The 19017-nt window shown below is 37.2% G+C and overlaps 1 protein-coding gene across 1 annotated transcript in view; it reads right to left on the bottom strand.

The window, feature by feature from the left end:
* The window catches only part of DMXL1 (Dmx-like 1), a 71026-nt gene that overhangs the window by 18489 nt on the left and 33520 nt on the right, over nucleotides 1-19017 (bottom strand). Inside the window, exons 23-32 of the mRNA XM_010002352.1 lie at nucleotides 18009-18258; nucleotides 14123-15201; nucleotides 13667-13858; nucleotides 12778-12854; nucleotides 12461-12588; nucleotides 10442-10690; nucleotides 7217-7231; nucleotides 4778-4941; nucleotides 3742-3878; nucleotides 3321-3406 (exon numbers count right to left, since the gene is read on the bottom strand). Of these exons, the coding sequence (XP_010000654.1) occupies nucleotides 3321-3406; nucleotides 3742-3878; nucleotides 4778-4941; nucleotides 7217-7231; nucleotides 10442-10690; nucleotides 12461-12588; nucleotides 12778-12854; nucleotides 13667-13858; nucleotides 14123-15201; nucleotides 18009-18258 (2377 nt within the window). The remainder of the gene's footprint in view (nucleotides 1-3320; nucleotides 3407-3741; nucleotides 3879-4777; nucleotides 4942-7216; nucleotides 7232-10441; nucleotides 10691-12460; nucleotides 12589-12777; nucleotides 12855-13666; nucleotides 13859-14122; nucleotides 15202-18008; nucleotides 18259-19017) is intronic.

The following is a 19017-nucleotide window of genomic DNA, read 5'->3' as shown; positions in this document are numbered from 1 at the left end:
GGTTAATAAATTATTAAAATCAATAAATTATTACAGAAGTGCTGTCACAGCCAAGGCTTCAGCTACATGGAACTCGCTTTGAGAAACCTGGTTTCCTGGGCACTGATGGAGTCTATCTGCCAGAGAAGGGGGAGAGCATCTTTGGCCATAGTGTTGGCAATTTAGTTAAGAGGGATAGCTGGCATTGCTGGAGGAGGAGATCCTCAATTCCATTCCAATTACTGGCCAGTGCCCATAATAGATGTCCTGTGCCCGGAAAAGGATCACAGGCCAACAGGAAATGCAGGATAATGTAATCCCATTCAGTTAAACAGCTTCAATGGGGGAACAACTTTAAAATGTCACTATGCAAACCACACACAGCATAAGGAAAAACAAGCAGTCAGAGACATCTGTGCCTGCCTGCAGGGATACAATGTTACCAGCAGCACTAAGACTTTGTGGGATGACTCCTACAAATGGAGCATGGGAATGGACGCATACAAGCTCCTTAGAAAAGGACAGGCAGGACAGAAGAGGATGGGGTGCCACTCTTTATGTCAACCATCAGTCCATGGAGTTCTGCCTGCAGATGGATAAGAATCTGACTGAGCCTTTATGGTTCAGGGATAAAGGGAAGACAGAAGCAGGTGGTATCATAGTGGGGATCTGCTACAGGGCACCTGACCAGAAGACCGAATGGATGAAGCCTCTTACAGACAGCCAGGAGTACCCTCACATTCACAAGCCATGGTCCTCACCTCATGGGAGATTTCAACCACCTCAATATCTGCTAGGGGGGCAACACGGCACTGCATGAACAATCCAGGAGATTCCTGAAATGCATTGATGACAATTTCATTCTCCAAGTGGTAGAGGAACCAGCAAGAAAAGGTGCTATGCTGGACCTTGTTCTCACCAACAGGGAGGGGCTGGTAGCAAATGTGAAGCTTAAGGGCAGTCTTGACTGCAGTGGCCATGAAATGGTGGAGTTCAAGATCTTTAGGGAGACAAACGGGGAGCACAGCAAGTTGCTACTCTAGACTTCAGGAGAGCAGCTCTTGGCCTCTTCAGGGACCTGGTTGGTAGGGTACCATGGAATAAAGCCCTTGAGAGGAGAGAGGCACAAGAAAGCTGGTAGATATTCAGGGATCACCTTCTTCAAGCCCAGGAGCAATGCATCCCAAAGAGGAATGCATGCAACGATGCCAGAAAGCCTGCATAGATGAATAAGGACACATTTGGACATAAAAAGAAAGTCTACAGAGCATGGAAGCAAGGACAGGTAGCCTGAGAGAATTACAAAGAAGTTGGCTGAGCTGCAGCCACGGATCAGGATAGGAAAGGTGAAGCCTAGATAGAATCAAATCTGACCAGGGACGTGAAGCGTAACAATAAAATCTTTTACAAGTAAGTCAGTGATATAAGGAAGACTAGGGAAAATGTGGGCTCTTTCCAGAAGGAAACAAGAGACCTGGTCATGTGGGATATGGAGAAGGCTGAAGTACTCAACCACTTTCTTGCCTCAGTCTTCATGGGCAGGAGCTCTGGCCACACTGTCGAAGTCACAGAAGACAAAGGCAGGGGTTACAGGAAGGAAGATCTACCCACTATAGGAGAAGAGCAGATTGCAGACTATTTAAAGCACCTGAAGGCACACAAGTCCACGGGACTTGATGAGATCCATCTGCAGTTCCTCAGGGAACTGGTGGATGAAGTTGCAAAGCAGATTTCCAATGTATTTGAGAAGTCTTGGCACTCTGCTGAAGTTTCCACTGACTGGAAAAGGGGAAACATAACCACCATTTTCAAAAAGGGAACAAAGGAAGACCTGGGGAGCTACATGCCAGTCTGTCTCATGTCTGTGTCCAACAAGGTTATGAAGTAGTTTCTCCTGGAAACTATGCTAAGGTACATGGAAAATATGGAGGTGACTGGTGGCAACCAACAGGGCTTCACCAGGGGAAAATAACACCTGAAAAATTTGGTGGCCTTTTATGATGGGGTCACAACATCAGTGGACAAGGGAAGAGCAGCTGATGTCATCTACCTGCACTTGTGCAATGCATCCAACATTGTCTCGGACAACATCCTTGTCTCTGAAGTTGAAAGACACAGAATTGATGGAAGTACCACTGAGTGGATGAAAAACTGGCTGGATGGTGGCACTCAAAGAGTTGCAGTCAATGGCTCGATGTCCAGATGGAAATCTGTGATGAGTGGTGTTCCTCAGGGGTCAGGACTCAGAGCAGCACTGTTTCACATTTTTGTTAGTGACATGGAAAGTGGCATTCAGCGCACCCTCAGCAAGGGCTGCCAACAACACCAAGCAAGCTGTCAGCCTGGAGAAGAGAAGACTGCAGAGAGACCTTACAGCAGCCTTCCAGTACCTGAAGGAAAGCTAGAGAGGGACTTTTTATAATGACTTGTAGCAACAGGAAAAGGGGGAATGGCTTTCAACTGAAACAGGGTGGATTTAGGTTAGACATTATGAGGACATTTTTCACTAAGATGGTGGTGAGAAACTGAAACAAGCTGCCCAGAGAAGTTGTGGCTGCCCCATCCCTGGAAGTGTTCAAGGCCAGGTTGGACAGGACATGAAAAAACCTGGTCTAGTGGAACATGTTCCTGCCCATGCAGGCGGATTGGAACTAGATGATCTTTAAGGTCCCTTCTAAACCAAATAGTTCTATGATTCTATAAAACTAAGTCTTACAAGAAAGATGCAGAAAGACATTTTACCAAGGCCTGAAGTGATAGAAGAAGTTAACAGCTTTAAACTAAAAAGAGTAGATTTAGACTAGGTATAAGGTATACCTAGCTTTAAGAAAATGGTGAGACAGTGGTACAGGTTGTCCAGGAAAGTTGTGGATGCCCCATCTCAAGAAGTGTTCAAGGTCAGGTTGGATGGGGCTTTGAGCAAACTGGTCTAGTGACACAGGTCTCTGCCCATGACAGGGGAGCTGGCCTAGATAGTTTTTAAAGGTCCTTCCAATACAAATAATTCCATGATTCTTTTAAAACAAGTTGTAGGAATGATGCAACTTAAGTCACAAAAAACTACAGGCTTTACACCAAGAAATAATTATTGTATGACTAAGAGGCAAAGAAAAAACTATACAGAGATTTCTGTTAACTACTGAGCATACCTTCTCACCCACTCTCTGTTATTTCATAAACATAGTAGTATGATAAACAGCAACAGGAGACTTATTCCTATGACTTGGAAAAATTAAGAACTTCAGAATTAAAGATAAAGCTATAAGATTTATATTACTCAACATATTACTGATTTTAAATGCGGTTATTAAGTATGAAAAAACAACTCTGCTGCTTATTACCTGAAAGATCATGTCCAGCCAAAGGGTAGAAACTCTTCAAATTGTGAAGTACCAGCTGAACCATTGCCAATCTCATCAGTGACCAACTAACAAGAAAGCACTAGTAAGTCATTTACTAATAGGAAAATAAATTTATCACTTATTCACTATTAGGATTCAAGTTTAGAGCTTTAAATCCTCATTATAAACTGCTAAAAACTGCAAACAGGATTTTAGAATATTATAGATAACTTGAATTCAAAAGCTGCTATACCATGTATTAATAAAATGAGTACAACAATATTTGTGAAAAATTAACTACCAAGTCTACATAACTCACTGCCATGAAATACCAATTAACTGGTGTATTATGTGAAAAGTAAAATGCCAGAAACGCAAGCCTAGCCATTGCAGAACATTTGCATTCTGAAGAGTTACTGACCTGAATGAATTTGAATTAGAATGCTCTTGATTATGTGAATTTGATGCAAACACATCTCCATCAACATCATCATCTTCACCACTTTCCAGACTCTCTTCTGAATCATATTCTACTCTACTTTGCGATGGAAGAAAAGGCTAAAAATGTAAACAATATTCCTTGAGTATTTTCTACCCAGTATCCAGTTTTAAATTATCTTTTTAAAAATACGCCATAACGATATTTAATGCTTTTTATAAAGCAGCAGGCATATCATCTTAATTATCACTGACATTACTCAAAATTCTAAAGCTGAAAATGAAAGTACTAACATTTTTCGAGTCCTTATTTTGCTACACTTTCACATCAGGTGTATCATACCACACACAGGAGACAAAAGCTTGTAACTTGTCTGAGAGAAGCCAAAATCACCACTGTATTTTCTCTCTAGCTCTTCCTCTAAGACTAAAGAACAAGAAAGTCCTATCTCCTGCCTACAGAGTGCTCCAATATGTTATTCAGTGTTTGCAATTTATTTTTTTTTTGTCCTTGCTCCCAAACTGCTTACATATTTATCTCGCTAATGGCTAATATTTGATACAGAAATGTCCCATGAAACACCATACTATTATGTAACTTCCTACAAAGAAAGATCTGCCACAGCAGACTTGACTGAAGGCAACACAAATTGATTTCTAGGAAGTACACATTCATTTCACCCATTTGAAACAGATGATGACAAGCTTCTCAGATTTCCTTTTTAATCTAACTTGCAGATCCATAATTAGCTATACATTTGAATTCTGCAACTGTAAAAAGCAATGTTTTGTTCACAGCATTATCTGAAAAAAAAATTAATTAATGTCATAACAGCAGCTTAGGAAAGGTATTTAAAAAATACCTACAGGAAATGTTTTAGAAAAAGCTAAATAGGAGTAATAAAACAAGGCAGCTTCTATCACACATTTAAATCAATACCCAGAATACTGACTGAGAAAAATTACCATTCCAGACGTGATAGATAGTATTTAATTGTCATAAATTTAAAAAAAATTACCTTTGCAATGAAATAGTCCCAGATGCTAAGCTCAGGAGGAATAAATCTTTCTTTGTAAGATGGAGATTCTTGGTCTACCAATGGCAATGCAGGCAACTGAGAACTTTCTTTTGGAGAGGTTTTTGATGAAAGCCTGTAACGTTTTTGTTGTTTCTCTCCATCATCTACAGAGAAATAAAATAAAGTATGTTTCTTCAAATTGTCTGCTACACCTCTCCACTGCTTTTAATACAAATAATAAAAACAACATAAATAATAAAAAATAGCCAAGTATGCCCATCACTGCATTAGAAGTTTTTTTCCTACAACAAAGATGACAAATATTGTTGCTCAAGCAATAACACTGAGAAACTAAAATTACTTTAAAAAGCACTACTGAATATACTGATTATGATTTATTTTTAAAACAAGCGAGCAGTCTCAAGTGCAAGCATCTAAGCTCACCACTCTTACTCAAAGTTTTAACTCCATGTCTCCTTACAGAGGAGGTCTGTACTTCCTTCTAAATGGTACAATTCTGATAACAACATACATACAACTTGACAGTGTATTTCTCCAGCAAATACAGAAGATCCCATTTTAACTAACACAATCCAATATATAGTTTCTCAGACATGGATGGACTAATTTGTAACAATATTCTAACTCCTAGGAGTTGAGAGATCCCTTCACTTCCCCTAACATTGGATTTTTTTAGAATACAAAGTGTTTACAAGAGATTTATTTGAATTATATTATTGATGATTACAATACTCAAGGAAACAGCTTATCCAGGCTATTAGAAATATCTCAATGCACTTACATAACAAATTAACAAACAAGAAGCATCTTTTCAGATTGTCTGTTTTCTTGTTAATTAAGAAGTATCAATTTCACAAACAAGGGAAAACTAATAGCTTACTTAAAAAGAGGCTCACATAGCCATCTAATAAACTGAAATGATTCTGGTTCTTGGTAGATTAATTGTATTCTAATACAGCCAAAATTTTTTGTAATATTGACCAAAATACCACATTTCCCGAAGGATTTTAAAAAGCATTTTTGACCACTTATGAAAATGACCCGTACTACTACTACAAGCAGCTGAACTACAAGATAGTTTATATATAGGACCCAATAAAAGCTGAAGATAACATCTCATCTTTCATATTGAAACTGGGATATTTTAGCAGTTTGTGTTGCACTACTATACTTTATAATATTTTGAGTTTTTTCCTGTCCGGGATATTAGTTGAAATTTACTTACCTGTACTAAAAGTCATAAATATAACAGCTGCAGTACAAATGCATTTTCATTTAATTATTTAAAGCTCATCAGCTAAGAAAGGGCATGCACATGCATCACTGTATGAATTTTTTGCAATTGCTTGGAAAGAAAAAAAAAGAAATACACTAGGCATGAAGTAAGGAGCAAATGTTGCATGACACAGAAATAAGCAAGTATATGCTTGCAAGTTATTCTCCTAAGCAGAAATCAAAAATCAGATGCTTTAGTTTAAACCAGTACTTTTTTCCATTTTGTTGGATTACTCTTTGTATTTTTAAAAACACTGCTGGCTAGCCACTGGAAAAAAATGCAATATTTAAGGCAAATGAAAGTTTGCCTACTAATTGCCTACTAATGCAAATGTATTTTTTTCCTAAAAAATTAAAATAAATTAACAAATTCATTAGAAATCTGACTGTAATTTAAGATCACCAATTACATTAACTTCAAAATTATCTTATTTCTATTTAAAATTATTTGTATTTTTCGCATTCAAAACTTTCATCTTTGGTCTCATTTCACTTCTAAAACGAAGGTAAAATTATGTTAAGAATACTTGAATATTTCCAAGAAGGAAAATACTTCTATTTCGGCCAAGATCTAAAACATGCAATGATATTAAAAAGACCTGTTGCCTGCATCACCTCACTTCCACCTTCCCAGGAAGAACTAAAAGGTAGAACTCTTATGATTTCCAAAATGCTAAAACGAAAGTTAGAATGAGTGCTTTATTTAAAGCTGTGAGCAAGCACAAAGCATCAACATCCAACAACCTATGAAAAATACAAGTCCTCATTAAGAGAGGTAAAATTATGAAGTCCTCCTCTTAGAAAAGCATCACTCTTGATTACAGGCATCAACAAATACCAGTACTGCTGAAGACGAGAACAGAGCAGAATGACAGAGACATGACAAAGAAACACTGACATTGAATCACACTTCAAATCATTTTAGTAACTGTAAAGCCCTACACGGTTTTCTGTAATTCTTTGGGAAGCTATGTAAGCCAACTAGAACAGCAGCCCAGTGAAAAACGACACAGCTAGACATTTCAATTTCAACTGGAAAACAGTTTTGCACTTTGCAAGGTTACTAATCCTTAAGTTTTCAATATGATATTCTGGTTGCTTATGGTCAATAGCTCATATGACTGTGGTGATTAATGAATTAACACACAACAGTAGCAACTGCAATTAAATTTCATAAGCTGCAATTTAATTACCCTATGTATACAAAACTGTAAATTCCTTGTATTTATAAACCATTTAATAATAGTGATACAATGGAACACTCAAAGTAAGTATATACTAAATTCTCAGATGTTTCTGAAGACATTATATATATTGTAGGCATTTCCATAAATGGTAAATGGAAACCTCTCCAAAAGTAGATAAACAAAACAAAAAACTTGGTGTCATACACAAGCTTTGTTGACATTTCATGTCCTGACCATCTAAGCCTTTTTCTACTGAGCTAAAATCACTATTCATTGCATCATTCTCAGTGCAAAAACATCAAGTCAAACTTCCATTCTGTTTTAACAGCTGACGTAAACAAGAATAAGACAGTAAAAAATAGTGAGAAGACGAAGACTTTAATATACAATAGAAAGGCCACACAAGTAGTGAAGTTCTCAGTACTCCTAAGTACTTTAAGAAAAAAAGTCCATCATTACAGTCTCTAATTCTGAGCTGGAATTCAGGACAGTTATCCTGCCACTGATATAAAAATTTCCATTACTAACATGGAATTCTGCATTAAGAGCAGTTTGGCATGGCTATTGTATGTTCTCACAAAAGCAAGTATGACTTAAAACTTGAGGAATATATACTCTTTTAGGTATTTAGAGATTAAGCCATTCCTAGTCTAAGCACAAAGATTATTACTGTTGTTTCTGATTCACAGGTGAAACTGAGTAGCAGATATGTAGCACTGTTAGATCTAGTCTGAAAGACTACCCGTGCGAGTTCAGTTTTTGTTATTGTTGCTTTGTTTTAGATTCTGGATGAAACCTACCTCACAGTACATACAGCAAGTAGACAAATGCAATAGTTCTAAGGGTTTATTATTTCTTTACAATTACCTAAGGATAACTTGGACAAACACTATATTAAACTTTTGCTTAGATAATCTGTTATTTTAAGTCAGATGCTTATGAAATCAATAATGGCAGTGTGGTTTCTAGGAGATTAAAACTGATGATTAGTGGAGAGTAAGCAAAAGCTATATATTCATTCAGAGGATCTAACATAAGAAATATATGTGAAAGACTGACAACAGTTCATTGGAAGAAGCATTTCAGTCACTTCTCAGTGTTCATTTCTGGGTGTCAGAAGAAAAAGCAAGAGATAACTGTAAAGGCACAAAAACATAGCTGATTTAGTAATCTGACTCCTCTGCTTTACTGGGAATCAATTTTTATCTTTTTTCTTTCATTTAAAGTGACAGAGAAAGATGTTTCGTCAAAATTCTTTCCAACAAATTTGCTCTAGATAAAGCATCAAAACCAGGTAACAGCTCTACAGAATCCTAGAATTATGTAGGTTCGAAGGGACCTGATCCAACCCCTTGCTCAGAACAGAGCTGATCTAGGTGATGGCCTAGTTTGTTCAAGTTTTGAGTAACACTGAAGATGGAGACTTGACAAATCCTCTAGGCCCATTTTCCAGAGTTTGATTATCCCTACAAATTACTATTTCTAAAAGTCGCTTCTTCCCTTAAATTTTCCATTTCAAGCTTCTTGATTTTTCCAGCATCAATTTTACTAATCCTGCAATCAGCCAGCATTCATTTTTAAGAAAAAACATGCAGTATACAGGCATACAGTATACATTTCAGAATATATCTCTACATAAAAAAAATATTTTTTTTTTTTAAGTAGTAGCAGCAGCATTACCACACCTCAGTATAGTTACTGATGCCTAGGAAACTTAAAATTCACAACAAAAGCCAGTTATGCCTTCCAACAATTCTGATATGGCAAATAGATATACTTTAAGAAAATTATAATGAGAAATATTTCATTGATACCACAGAGAAAATGATCAGATCTACAATAATAAACCACTTTTTAGTAAAGACCTCTACTCTGAAAATACTTTTCAAAAAAAGTTGGTATTTTAACAGAGCACATTTTCAGTTTTCCTTAAATATGAAGACATTTTAACATGTAACAAATATATAATAGCAATAATAACAATATCATAATTAAAATTATATTAGTTAGGTACTATTTTTTATTGTATGTATGTTCAGATGTGATGGAGAAAGTCACCATGGTTTAAGTAAATTTCTTTTCACAAAATCTTCCTTTGAGAAAATTAGATAATCTGTAGAATTGTTGCTCTTGATTTTATAGAAGTCTAACTAAATTACTAATCACAAATCTGTACCAAAAAGAAAAGAATCTCATTATTACCAGAATTAATTCTGGACCTTAGGATAACTTATCTTCTGAATTTAAAACCTGAAGGTTGTTTGCATTTCTAAAGGTTTATCAGACTATCAAAATTAAGTATCAACACCTTTTCTTTGTAATGTCTAGAATGAATACTTATGAAACTCACATGCATAGTAACGCTTATACTCAAAAAGCAAAACAAGCAGCTCTCCAACAAAGATATGAAACACTTCTGATCCTTCCAAACCATGGTCAAAAGTAATTTTATATTTAATATTGATTTAAAGTGAAGTGTAGTAAGAATACAATAGCACTGCCGATTTTCTTTTTTTAAAAAGCCCAATTCAACTGCTGCTTCAATTACAAAACTTTGCTTTAAATTTTGATGTCATGGCTTGCAAACAGAAGTTTTTCTGTCTTTCTACATATGCAAAAAAAAAAAAAATCACACATAGCAAACTGCATGTAGAGGCCTAGTACTAAATCTAGTGTCTTGCCTGAAGATTTGGTAGGACTATGAGTATTGAAGGCAGTAAGGGATTTGGAAAACCCCACGCATTCCATGGAGAACACTACTACCTGATGTGGGCTAGGCATTGTGAAGTGCCTACCTGCCAAAGAAAGAAAACATACTGTATTTGTAAAACGAGAATATATTCCTGTTATAAGAGAATTGGAAAGCTTTAAAATTAACATTAAAAACTAGGCTGTTATCATACTGAAAATTCTCTCTTAAAATGAACTTAACTCTTTGCATTATAGCAGTTGTGCTACTTGTGAATGTTGTTGAAATAAGGTTTCCATCTGCTCCATACTCTCTTCTACACAGTATCTATGCCAACAACTTTAGATCCTTGTATTTCTTTGGAGATATAAAAACATATTGAATTCTTGCTGAACACAAACTATTCAAAGCTATTACTGTTAAGCTTTCAGCAGTCATATAATTTTCTTTAAAAACCCAGAAGACAAGTATACATAAAGCAACAGAACTAACCAGTTTTTGTCTTTAATTGCAGTTGTCCTTTGCTGGGCGTATGAGCTCCTCCTCCAAAGACAGCAGACCACATTTTGTTGTTAAGTGGATGAGCCATAATTCTATACAACTCATTACTAGAATGTGTTGCTAGACCATGGATGAACAGACTCAGATAAACCGCAGTTAGAATTTCACAAAGTAAAACTGTGAGACCTGGCTGGGCCTCCTCACCAGCAGAATTCAGAAGACGTATTAGAGCTGTTATTCCTGTTTATGAAAAATAAAATTTAAAAAAGGAAAAATTTTAAAAAGCATATGTATGTGTGAACATACTTTGGATTATCATGGGCATTTTGACTGGTAACCTACATTATTTAGTATCTGATAGTGTAGAAAAATTCAAAGTCTTAGAGGAAACTGAAGACTCTAGGGGAAACTGGCATGCTATTTTCTTTTTAACAACTTATTATAGATGTTCTGTTTCATATTTCGGACTATCAATTAAAGATAATGGCAACTTTTCAAGAATAAGAGGGGAAAAGCAGTCAAATTCTAGGATAAATCTTAAATAAAATACTGGCAGCTTTAATCAACTCCCTGGTACTGAACTCTGTGACACAACATCTAGTTAAGTTACTTATATGAGTCTTTCTTGAGTCTTCTCATGTTTCAAGCTCTCTTTTCTGGGTCCTCAATTCTTTCCACAAAGTGTTAGCTAGTGGTTCCCAGTATATTCAATACATAGCACCCAAATCTTATACTTAAAATAAAAATACTAACATTCTCATTGGGTTTCATGTGGTGCTAGTTTCACCAGTAAGGTTTGTGACTTGAGCATAACACTGTACGCTGAAATGCTGTATTCTCACTTAACAGTGAGATCATGGGCATCAAACTTGAACTATGCGCTGACAAGCATTCCTTCACCAAGTACTAAACATCTTACAGTGTTTTTAAGCTCCCACTAAATGTTGTAGAGTTTCAGATGTGGTGCCGACTTTGTCACTTTGTACCCATAAATAAAAACACAAATAGAAGTGACCAAGGGAAAAAAAAAAACACACAATAAAACCCCCAAAAAACTCCACAAAAAAAACACCAAAAAGCCCCCCACAAAACCCAAAATCAAACCTGAGAAATCAGTTCAAAGTTTTGTTACCTATAAACACCACTGCTAATACTCCCTTGTACTATTAATTAAAAATGTAATGCTGTAATTGATGAAATAAGAAGAAAACAGATGACAATCTGATTTTTGACTAAAATCTGTAGATTCAGTGACAGAACACTTTGCAGAAAAGAAAAAAACAGGATAGTATCACACACAAAGATTGGTTAAGGTTCTGATTTTTTAATGCAAAATTTTCTTACTGAATAAACAACATCCATAATACTAAGACATATTGCTTTGTTATGCTTACATTAGTTAGTGCTGTAAACTGAAGCTCATACAAACACCTACTATGTAGGTTACACTACCTCTAGTCTCACCAATGTGGCTTCATTAGCATAGATCCCAGTTGATGTTAAGAAATATTTATAGCCCTATGTGGGTTTGAGAGCTAATGAAAAGCTTCAATCATTACAAAGTTCTCATTGTCAAAAGTTTCAAGATAGTTCAAAAGTTGTATATAAGCAATAATCATCCTGAGGTGGATCACAAACTGAGATAGCCTTTCAAGTCCTTTTCAGAAGTAGAATAATGGTGACATCAATTTGTTCCCTGCAGGCTGAGCAAGCAGAGCACATGACAACACTTCACCTTACTTTTTGTTTACTTGCTCTTTACTAGAGCCCTCCACTAACATTTTTTATCATGAGAAAGCAATATAAATCAATTTGACTTAGAGTAAATTATCAGAATTACTAGCTTACAGCTTTTGAAAAATGAAGACAACATTTTATTACAAGAACTTGTTTTTACCACACAGCTGTTAGAAACACTACTAGAAAGTCCAAAGCAATTACATTTTCTTACAGTGGATCCACACAACTAAGTTTTCCTTAAGAGGAAAGAAACAAATCAACTCTAGATACCTGGCCACTGAGCAGGCGATGTATTGGGAGTCACTGTTTCTTCCGGGCTTGTTGTTCTTAGAGAATGGCACTGAGTTAACAAAACTGTCTGATACACTGTTCCAGTAAACTGATTTGCTTGAAATGAGCTGTGAAATAGAAAAGCGGAATGTTGTATTTATTTTTTTTAAAAAAGTCTAAAACTACTCAAGTGATAGCCTTTTCTAGTTGCAGGCAGGTGTGAGCACTGCCTTCTGGTGCACTATATTTTATACCATAACCATAGTGAGACAGTATATAGACCATTCTCTAAGAAGTACGTTTTCATGGAGCTTTACCTGTAGCTGTGGCCATCACAAAGACACTGGTAGATGCAAGCAGAGAGTGATGCTGCTAAGGTATGCATTACGTATATCTGTAAGACAGTTTTATAGAACATATTGCACTGATTAGTATCGTAGCCCTTCATGTATACAGATGTGTAACAGTGGAACAAGCACTGAATATAAAAGTATAAGCTTTTATGGGAAAAAAAATCTTGAAAGCCACCTTCTCTTCACAATTAATTGCAGATAAATCAATTTGTGTTGCAAATAAGTAGATGGGGGAAATACTCATCCCACCAACCCATGGGATCCAACACCTACAAAACTTCAGGAAAGATTCAGCCTAACACCATAGGTTAGGTTTCCAGTACAAGGTTAAATACAGAAGAAATCTTACAGAAGCATAGCTTTAAAAAAAAGACTGTATTTTACTGTATGAACTTATATACTGTTTCACCAAAAAAAGTCTGAAATTACTGCACTTCGCTGACAGTTTCATACTTCAAAACTTAGTTTTACTTAGGTCTAGGATTGAAATGCAGAGTTTACCATTAATATAACAGAAGTAATGATTATATTGTCATAAAGACAAATGTCAAACTGATAGTGCAATACAATATGTTTTCCATAACAGATGTCATCTTGGACAAATACCCAGTGCTGAGAGAGGCCAATCTACTTCAGCTTGTTGAAATAGATGTACAGCAGGTCAGCACTAAGTAATAATCAGTGGAAATCATTTTAGTCCATGTAAGTATTATGGAGAAGAGTTATGATATACAGTTTCATTACTTGTAACAGGTAGGCACAACAGAAAGCTTTCATGCTGTCAGAAGATGAATGACTTCAGCAAACTGGAAAATAGTAACAGCCCCCCAAAAAACTTTAAAGAAATACACACCTTGTTGTTCTGAGTATCTGGATGAGGTGGTGAATCAAGGTTTATTATGGCATGTAAAATATCATGAGTTAAATTACCAAGATGTAGCATGGGATTAGCCACCACTGTTTTGGCACTAGCTGTGCAAGCAAACAGGAGGGGTATGGAGCTTTGCTCTGCCAGAGGGCTGGAAGGTATCTGTATTGACTGCTCCTAAAAAAAAGGCAAGAAACACACAAGCAAAGTAATAGCACATCTTCCTAAGGAGAACAGAAGAACCACTGAAAGAGGGGAAGGGGATTCTAAACAAGAAAAAGCATAGCCTATTGCAAATGTAACATGTTAAAAACAGTGTTTTATTTATTATAGAACAGGTGCATGCTATAATAGGAAAACTTCATCAATACAAAACACAATTCAAGAAAATCTACAATAAACCTGAAGCAAGGAAAACACAAACTAAACTTCCCCACATACCTGCTGAGATTCCTGCAACAGCAGAATTAATTCCATTCTAACGGATGCCAATCCTCCACCATGAGAGCCATGAAGTATACAGTAACTAAGGAACATTCTTAGGAGAGACTGGTATTTCAGAAGCCATTGACGTCTTTTCTGGAAGTCTTTGTGTAGCATATTTTTTTGCTGGTCAGCTAAGTTTTCAGTGTTTTCATATAATGTAGTTTCCTCTGGCATCACAGTACTTCCTGGCTGTATCTCTTCAACATTATAATCACAGGTCTTCTGAAGAGCTACCACTTCTCTTTCAAGCCACTGATAAAGCTGATATCTCAATTTCCCACCATCTACTTCATAACCAGTAGACAGTGTACGAAGCTCTACAGTAAGAATTTTCAGGCATGCTCTAAACTTCAGCTGTGCTGAAATTATATCTTCTGATGGACTTAGAATATCTTTGTCATCAACTACACTAAAAGATTCTGTGTAGCTAGAACCTGTTTCATTTAAGTTTTCAGTTCTCTTCCGAGGTTTTAGCTCTTTCATTACCAGGGAAGAATCTTCACTCTCATCACTTTGATCACTGTCTGACTGTAGTTTGAAGTGTTCATCTTGGAATATTGCACTTGACTGGCAGTCTAAGGAAAGAGCTGAACTTGAATGTTTTCCTGATGAACAATCTGAAGATGAACCTAGACCATTCAATACCGGCTGTGACCAATCAACACTCGAAGACTTGTCTTTTGTTTCCAACTCTTTAACTGGAGAAGACGGTGAGAAATCTTTACTGGTATCCATTAAGGTAGGGGACCTACCAAATGACTTTGATCTCTTGAACACTTTGGGCATCTTTGATAACACTTCTAAGGCCAACATAGGACAACCAGCTTTTAGATGAGCATATGCAGTGGTGAAAAAGAGGCGTCTTTCACCCAGGTTGATTTTGTCAGCTAATCCATTTTCTACTGTTAGGCAAATGTGTGTGGAAGATGTATCAGAAGAGCCAAAATGACGTCTCAACAAGAGAGGATGTGTTCTTAAGTAGTTATAGAAGTTAAACACTGCAGGGTTACAACTTGATGAGCCATCTCCTTCATCTGAAAAGATATTGCATAATGAGGAAATGTATGTATGCATATATGTATATATTCTATATGTACAAAATCTGTATAAAATAATCCTAGAATAAAACTAGAAAAATATTTACACATAGTGATATCAGTATTACATACAAAATAATTATGCAGTACTGCAGCACCTACAGATTTTATTTTCATGTTCAAAACCACAACACAAAAATCTTGAAAATATATAAGCATCAGCATAGGACAATTCACACAGATTTCAAAGAGTCTGGGTTAGCTGAAGCCCTTACTCCTTCCTCTGAGTTCCAGCACAACTAACTGCAGATTATAGGAAAAGATGGATGAAAGAGCACCTTTTAAGTAAGGAAAAAAAGCAAAAACCCACATACTAGCTTCTGAACTGACTAAAGAATTAAAATCATAGAATGCTTAAGGTTGGAAGGGACCTTAAACATCATCTAGTTCCAAACCCCTGCATAGGCAGAGACACCTCCCACTAGGTCAAGTTGCTCAGAGCCCCATCCAACCTGGCCCTGAACAGTTCCAGGGATGGAACATTCACAACTTCCCTGGGCAACCTGTTCCAGTGTCTCACCACCCTCACAGCAAATAATTTCTTCCTAATGTCTAACCTACATCTACTGTCTTCCAGTTTTAATCCATCACCCCTTGTACTCTCACTGCAAGCCCTTGTGAAAGTCCCTCCCCAACTTCCCCGTAGGCCCCCTTTAGGCACTCGAAGACCTCTGTAAGGTCCCCGCAGAGCCTCTTCTTCTCCAGGATGAACAGCCCCAACTCTCTCAGCCTCTCCTCATAGGACAGGTGTTCCAGCCCTCATATCATCTTTGAGGCCCTTCTCCAGACCTCCTCCATGAGCTCCATGTCCTTCTTATGTTGGAGGCTCCAGAATTGGACACAATATTCCAGGAGGGGTCTCACAAGAGCCAAATAAAAGAGGAGAATCACCTCCCTTGACCTGCTGGCCACACTTCTTTTGATGCAGCCCAGGACACAGCCAGCTTTCTGGACTTCAAGTGCACACTGCTGGTTCATGGTGAGCTTTTCATCCACCATCACCCCCAAGTTGTTCTCCTCTGGCCTGTTTTCAATCCATTCTCCTCCCAGCCTGTATTTGTGCTTGGGATTGCTCTGACCCAGGTGCAGAACCTTGTACTTGGCCTTCCTGAACTTCATGCAGTTCACACAAGCCCACTTCTCGAGCCTGCCAAAGTCCCTCTAGATAACATCCCTTCCCTCCAGTGTGCCGACCTCGCCACACACTTTGGTGTCGTCAGCAAACTTGCTGAGGGTGCACTCAGTGCCACTGTCCATGTCATTGACAAAGATGTTAAACAGCACCAGCCCAAGTATCATATGTTGGAGGCTCCAGAATTGGACACAATATTCCAGGAGGGGTCTCACAAGAGCCAAATAAAAGAGGAGAATCACCTCCCTTGACCTGCTGGCCACACTTCTTTTGATGCAGCCCAGGACACAGCCAGCTTTCTGGACTTCAAGTGCACACTGCTGGTTCATGGTGAGCTTTTCATCCACCATCACCCCCAAGTTGTTCTCCTCTGGCCTGTTTTCAATCCATTCTCCTCCCAGCCTGTATTTGTGCTTGGGATTGCTCTGACCCAGGTGCAGAACCTTGTACTTGGCCTTCCTGAACTTCATGCAGTTCACACAAGCCCACTTCTCGAGCCTGCCAAAGTCCCTCTAGATAACATCCCTTCCCTCCAGTGTGCCGACCTCGCCACACACTTTGGTGTCGTCAGCAAACTTGCTGAGGGTGCACTCAGTGCCACTGTCCATGTCATTGACAAAGATGTTAAACAGCACCAGCCCAAGTATCAACCCTTGGGGAACACCACGCATCACAGATCTTCATCTGGACAACAAGCCATTAATCACCATGCTTAAAGGGTGATCATCCAGCTAGTTCCTTATTAATTAGTAACACTTATAAATTATTTTATACATGAGGATGTGACCATGACTAAAAGAATTGAACTTTATTTCCCTCATTTGTTCAAAATTATCCTGAGACATTTAACTTCTACTGAAACCCATTTTTAAAATCAATTACATAATTCTGGGGATTTGAGTCTTCATTTGTCTCTACCAAGTTTCTTTCAGCAGCCAGGACTAGAAAGCAGATAGCATGCTAACTACTAGGGACTTGAAACATTTAAATTCCTTGAGAACATTAACTTCAGGAAGTAATACAACTGATTCTTGGAAGGCATATAAAGCTAGCAGGTGAACAGGGAAAAGAACCATTTTACTAGACTTACATGCTATTTCAGACACCACATGGGCCTCCCTGTATCATAGTAAATACCAAACCTTTTTCTATGCCTGTTTATCATTGTGGTCAATCATTCTTCCTAAGGACTAAAAGCTAAAAAACACCAGGTCTTCCAGAATCTGCTATGTAACTGTGCAATCAGAAGTTTCTTCCTGTGTTGTGATGGAGTCAAATGAACTGACAAAAGTTAATTTGTCTCTTAATCTTAATGTTGCTGCTGGAAAAACAGCTGCATCACCGTAGGGGATAATTCTCATTATCCTGATACTCCCCTATGTACAGGATAAATTAAGTAACCTTTCATAGGACACAGGATAGTAACAACAGCCACTATGTTTAATATAAAATCCACATACATCACTACAGTAAGCTGTTTACCAGCAATGGTAAGCAACTGTGCAGTACCTGGTCTTGTTCGAACTACGCTTTAAGAAACTACTACCTAAATGAGCAAATAGTTAAAACCAACATAATACTATAATAACCAACAAAATACTTATATTCTTACCTTCATCTCCAACAGAATGTTTAATCAAAGTGTCAAGAGCCTTGCTATAATCTTCCAAAATCCAGTAAGCCATACTTCGCAGAAAAGGGTCACAGTGCATGTTTCCTGAGCTCTCTTTTCCAGGGAAGACACTTCCCAAAATTCTCTTCTGTAGTACAGATTTGTAAGTACTAGATACTTCAAATTCCGACTCATAAAGTCGTGATATTACAAGAGCCAACTGAATGTCATTCAGTTTTTCAAGGCAGACCTAGCAAAAAAAAAATATATTCAGAAAATCAAACACTGAAATTTCCCCTTTGCTTAAAATTATAACAAGTCAGGAAGTTACATTAATTGGGTCAGATTGAGGTAAGTAGTTCTATCAATCCCATTAAAAAATTAGCGAGAACTACGCAGAATAGCTGTGGCCAACTATTAGATCAAGATATGATTTGCAGTTTATTCAGTTTAAGTCTGACATGACAAAGATCTTTGAAATCAGTTGGCTTCAATAAATCATTATCAGTGTTCACATGCTGTCTCTTGAAGCTAGATATTTTGGTTCCAAAGCTTTACAGACCAAGTCCTTCATTGTAAATTAACTTCCTGCTTTTCAATTTTTCAATTCAAACAGATCCAGAAAATAATATTTTTGTGTGGAGGGACTACAGGAGCCCACCCACATCACTGCAAAAAAGCCTTCATTTTCTGATCTGGGCATTATTAATGAAAAACAACGTTGTCCTCATAAATGACACTGCAGAAAATCTGAAAGCAAGTTGATGGTAGGCAGGCTGCTTAAAATTATGGAGAAATTAACCATGGCACTTTTTAATATCACTAATATGACAGCTGAAACAGAATCAAAATGTCAAAATCAAGGATTTGTATTTATCATTAATTTCAGAGGAGAAGTGCAGGGATGGAAAAAGCACAAACAAACCAGAAATTTCAGGGGTAATACTAATGCAAAATGCAATTCATGTTCAACATATTTGTAAGTTTGGAACAATAACACAGTCTTAAA

This window comes from Chaetura pelagica, unplaced genomic scaffold, assembly GCF_000747805.2.
Source record: "Chaetura pelagica isolate M959 unplaced genomic scaffold, ChaPel_1.0 scaffold387, whole genome shotgun sequence".
Lineage (NCBI taxonomy): Eukaryota > Metazoa > Chordata > Aves > Apodiformes > Apodidae > Chaetura > Chaetura pelagica.
This window is presented reverse-complemented; position numbering and strand designations above follow the sequence as displayed.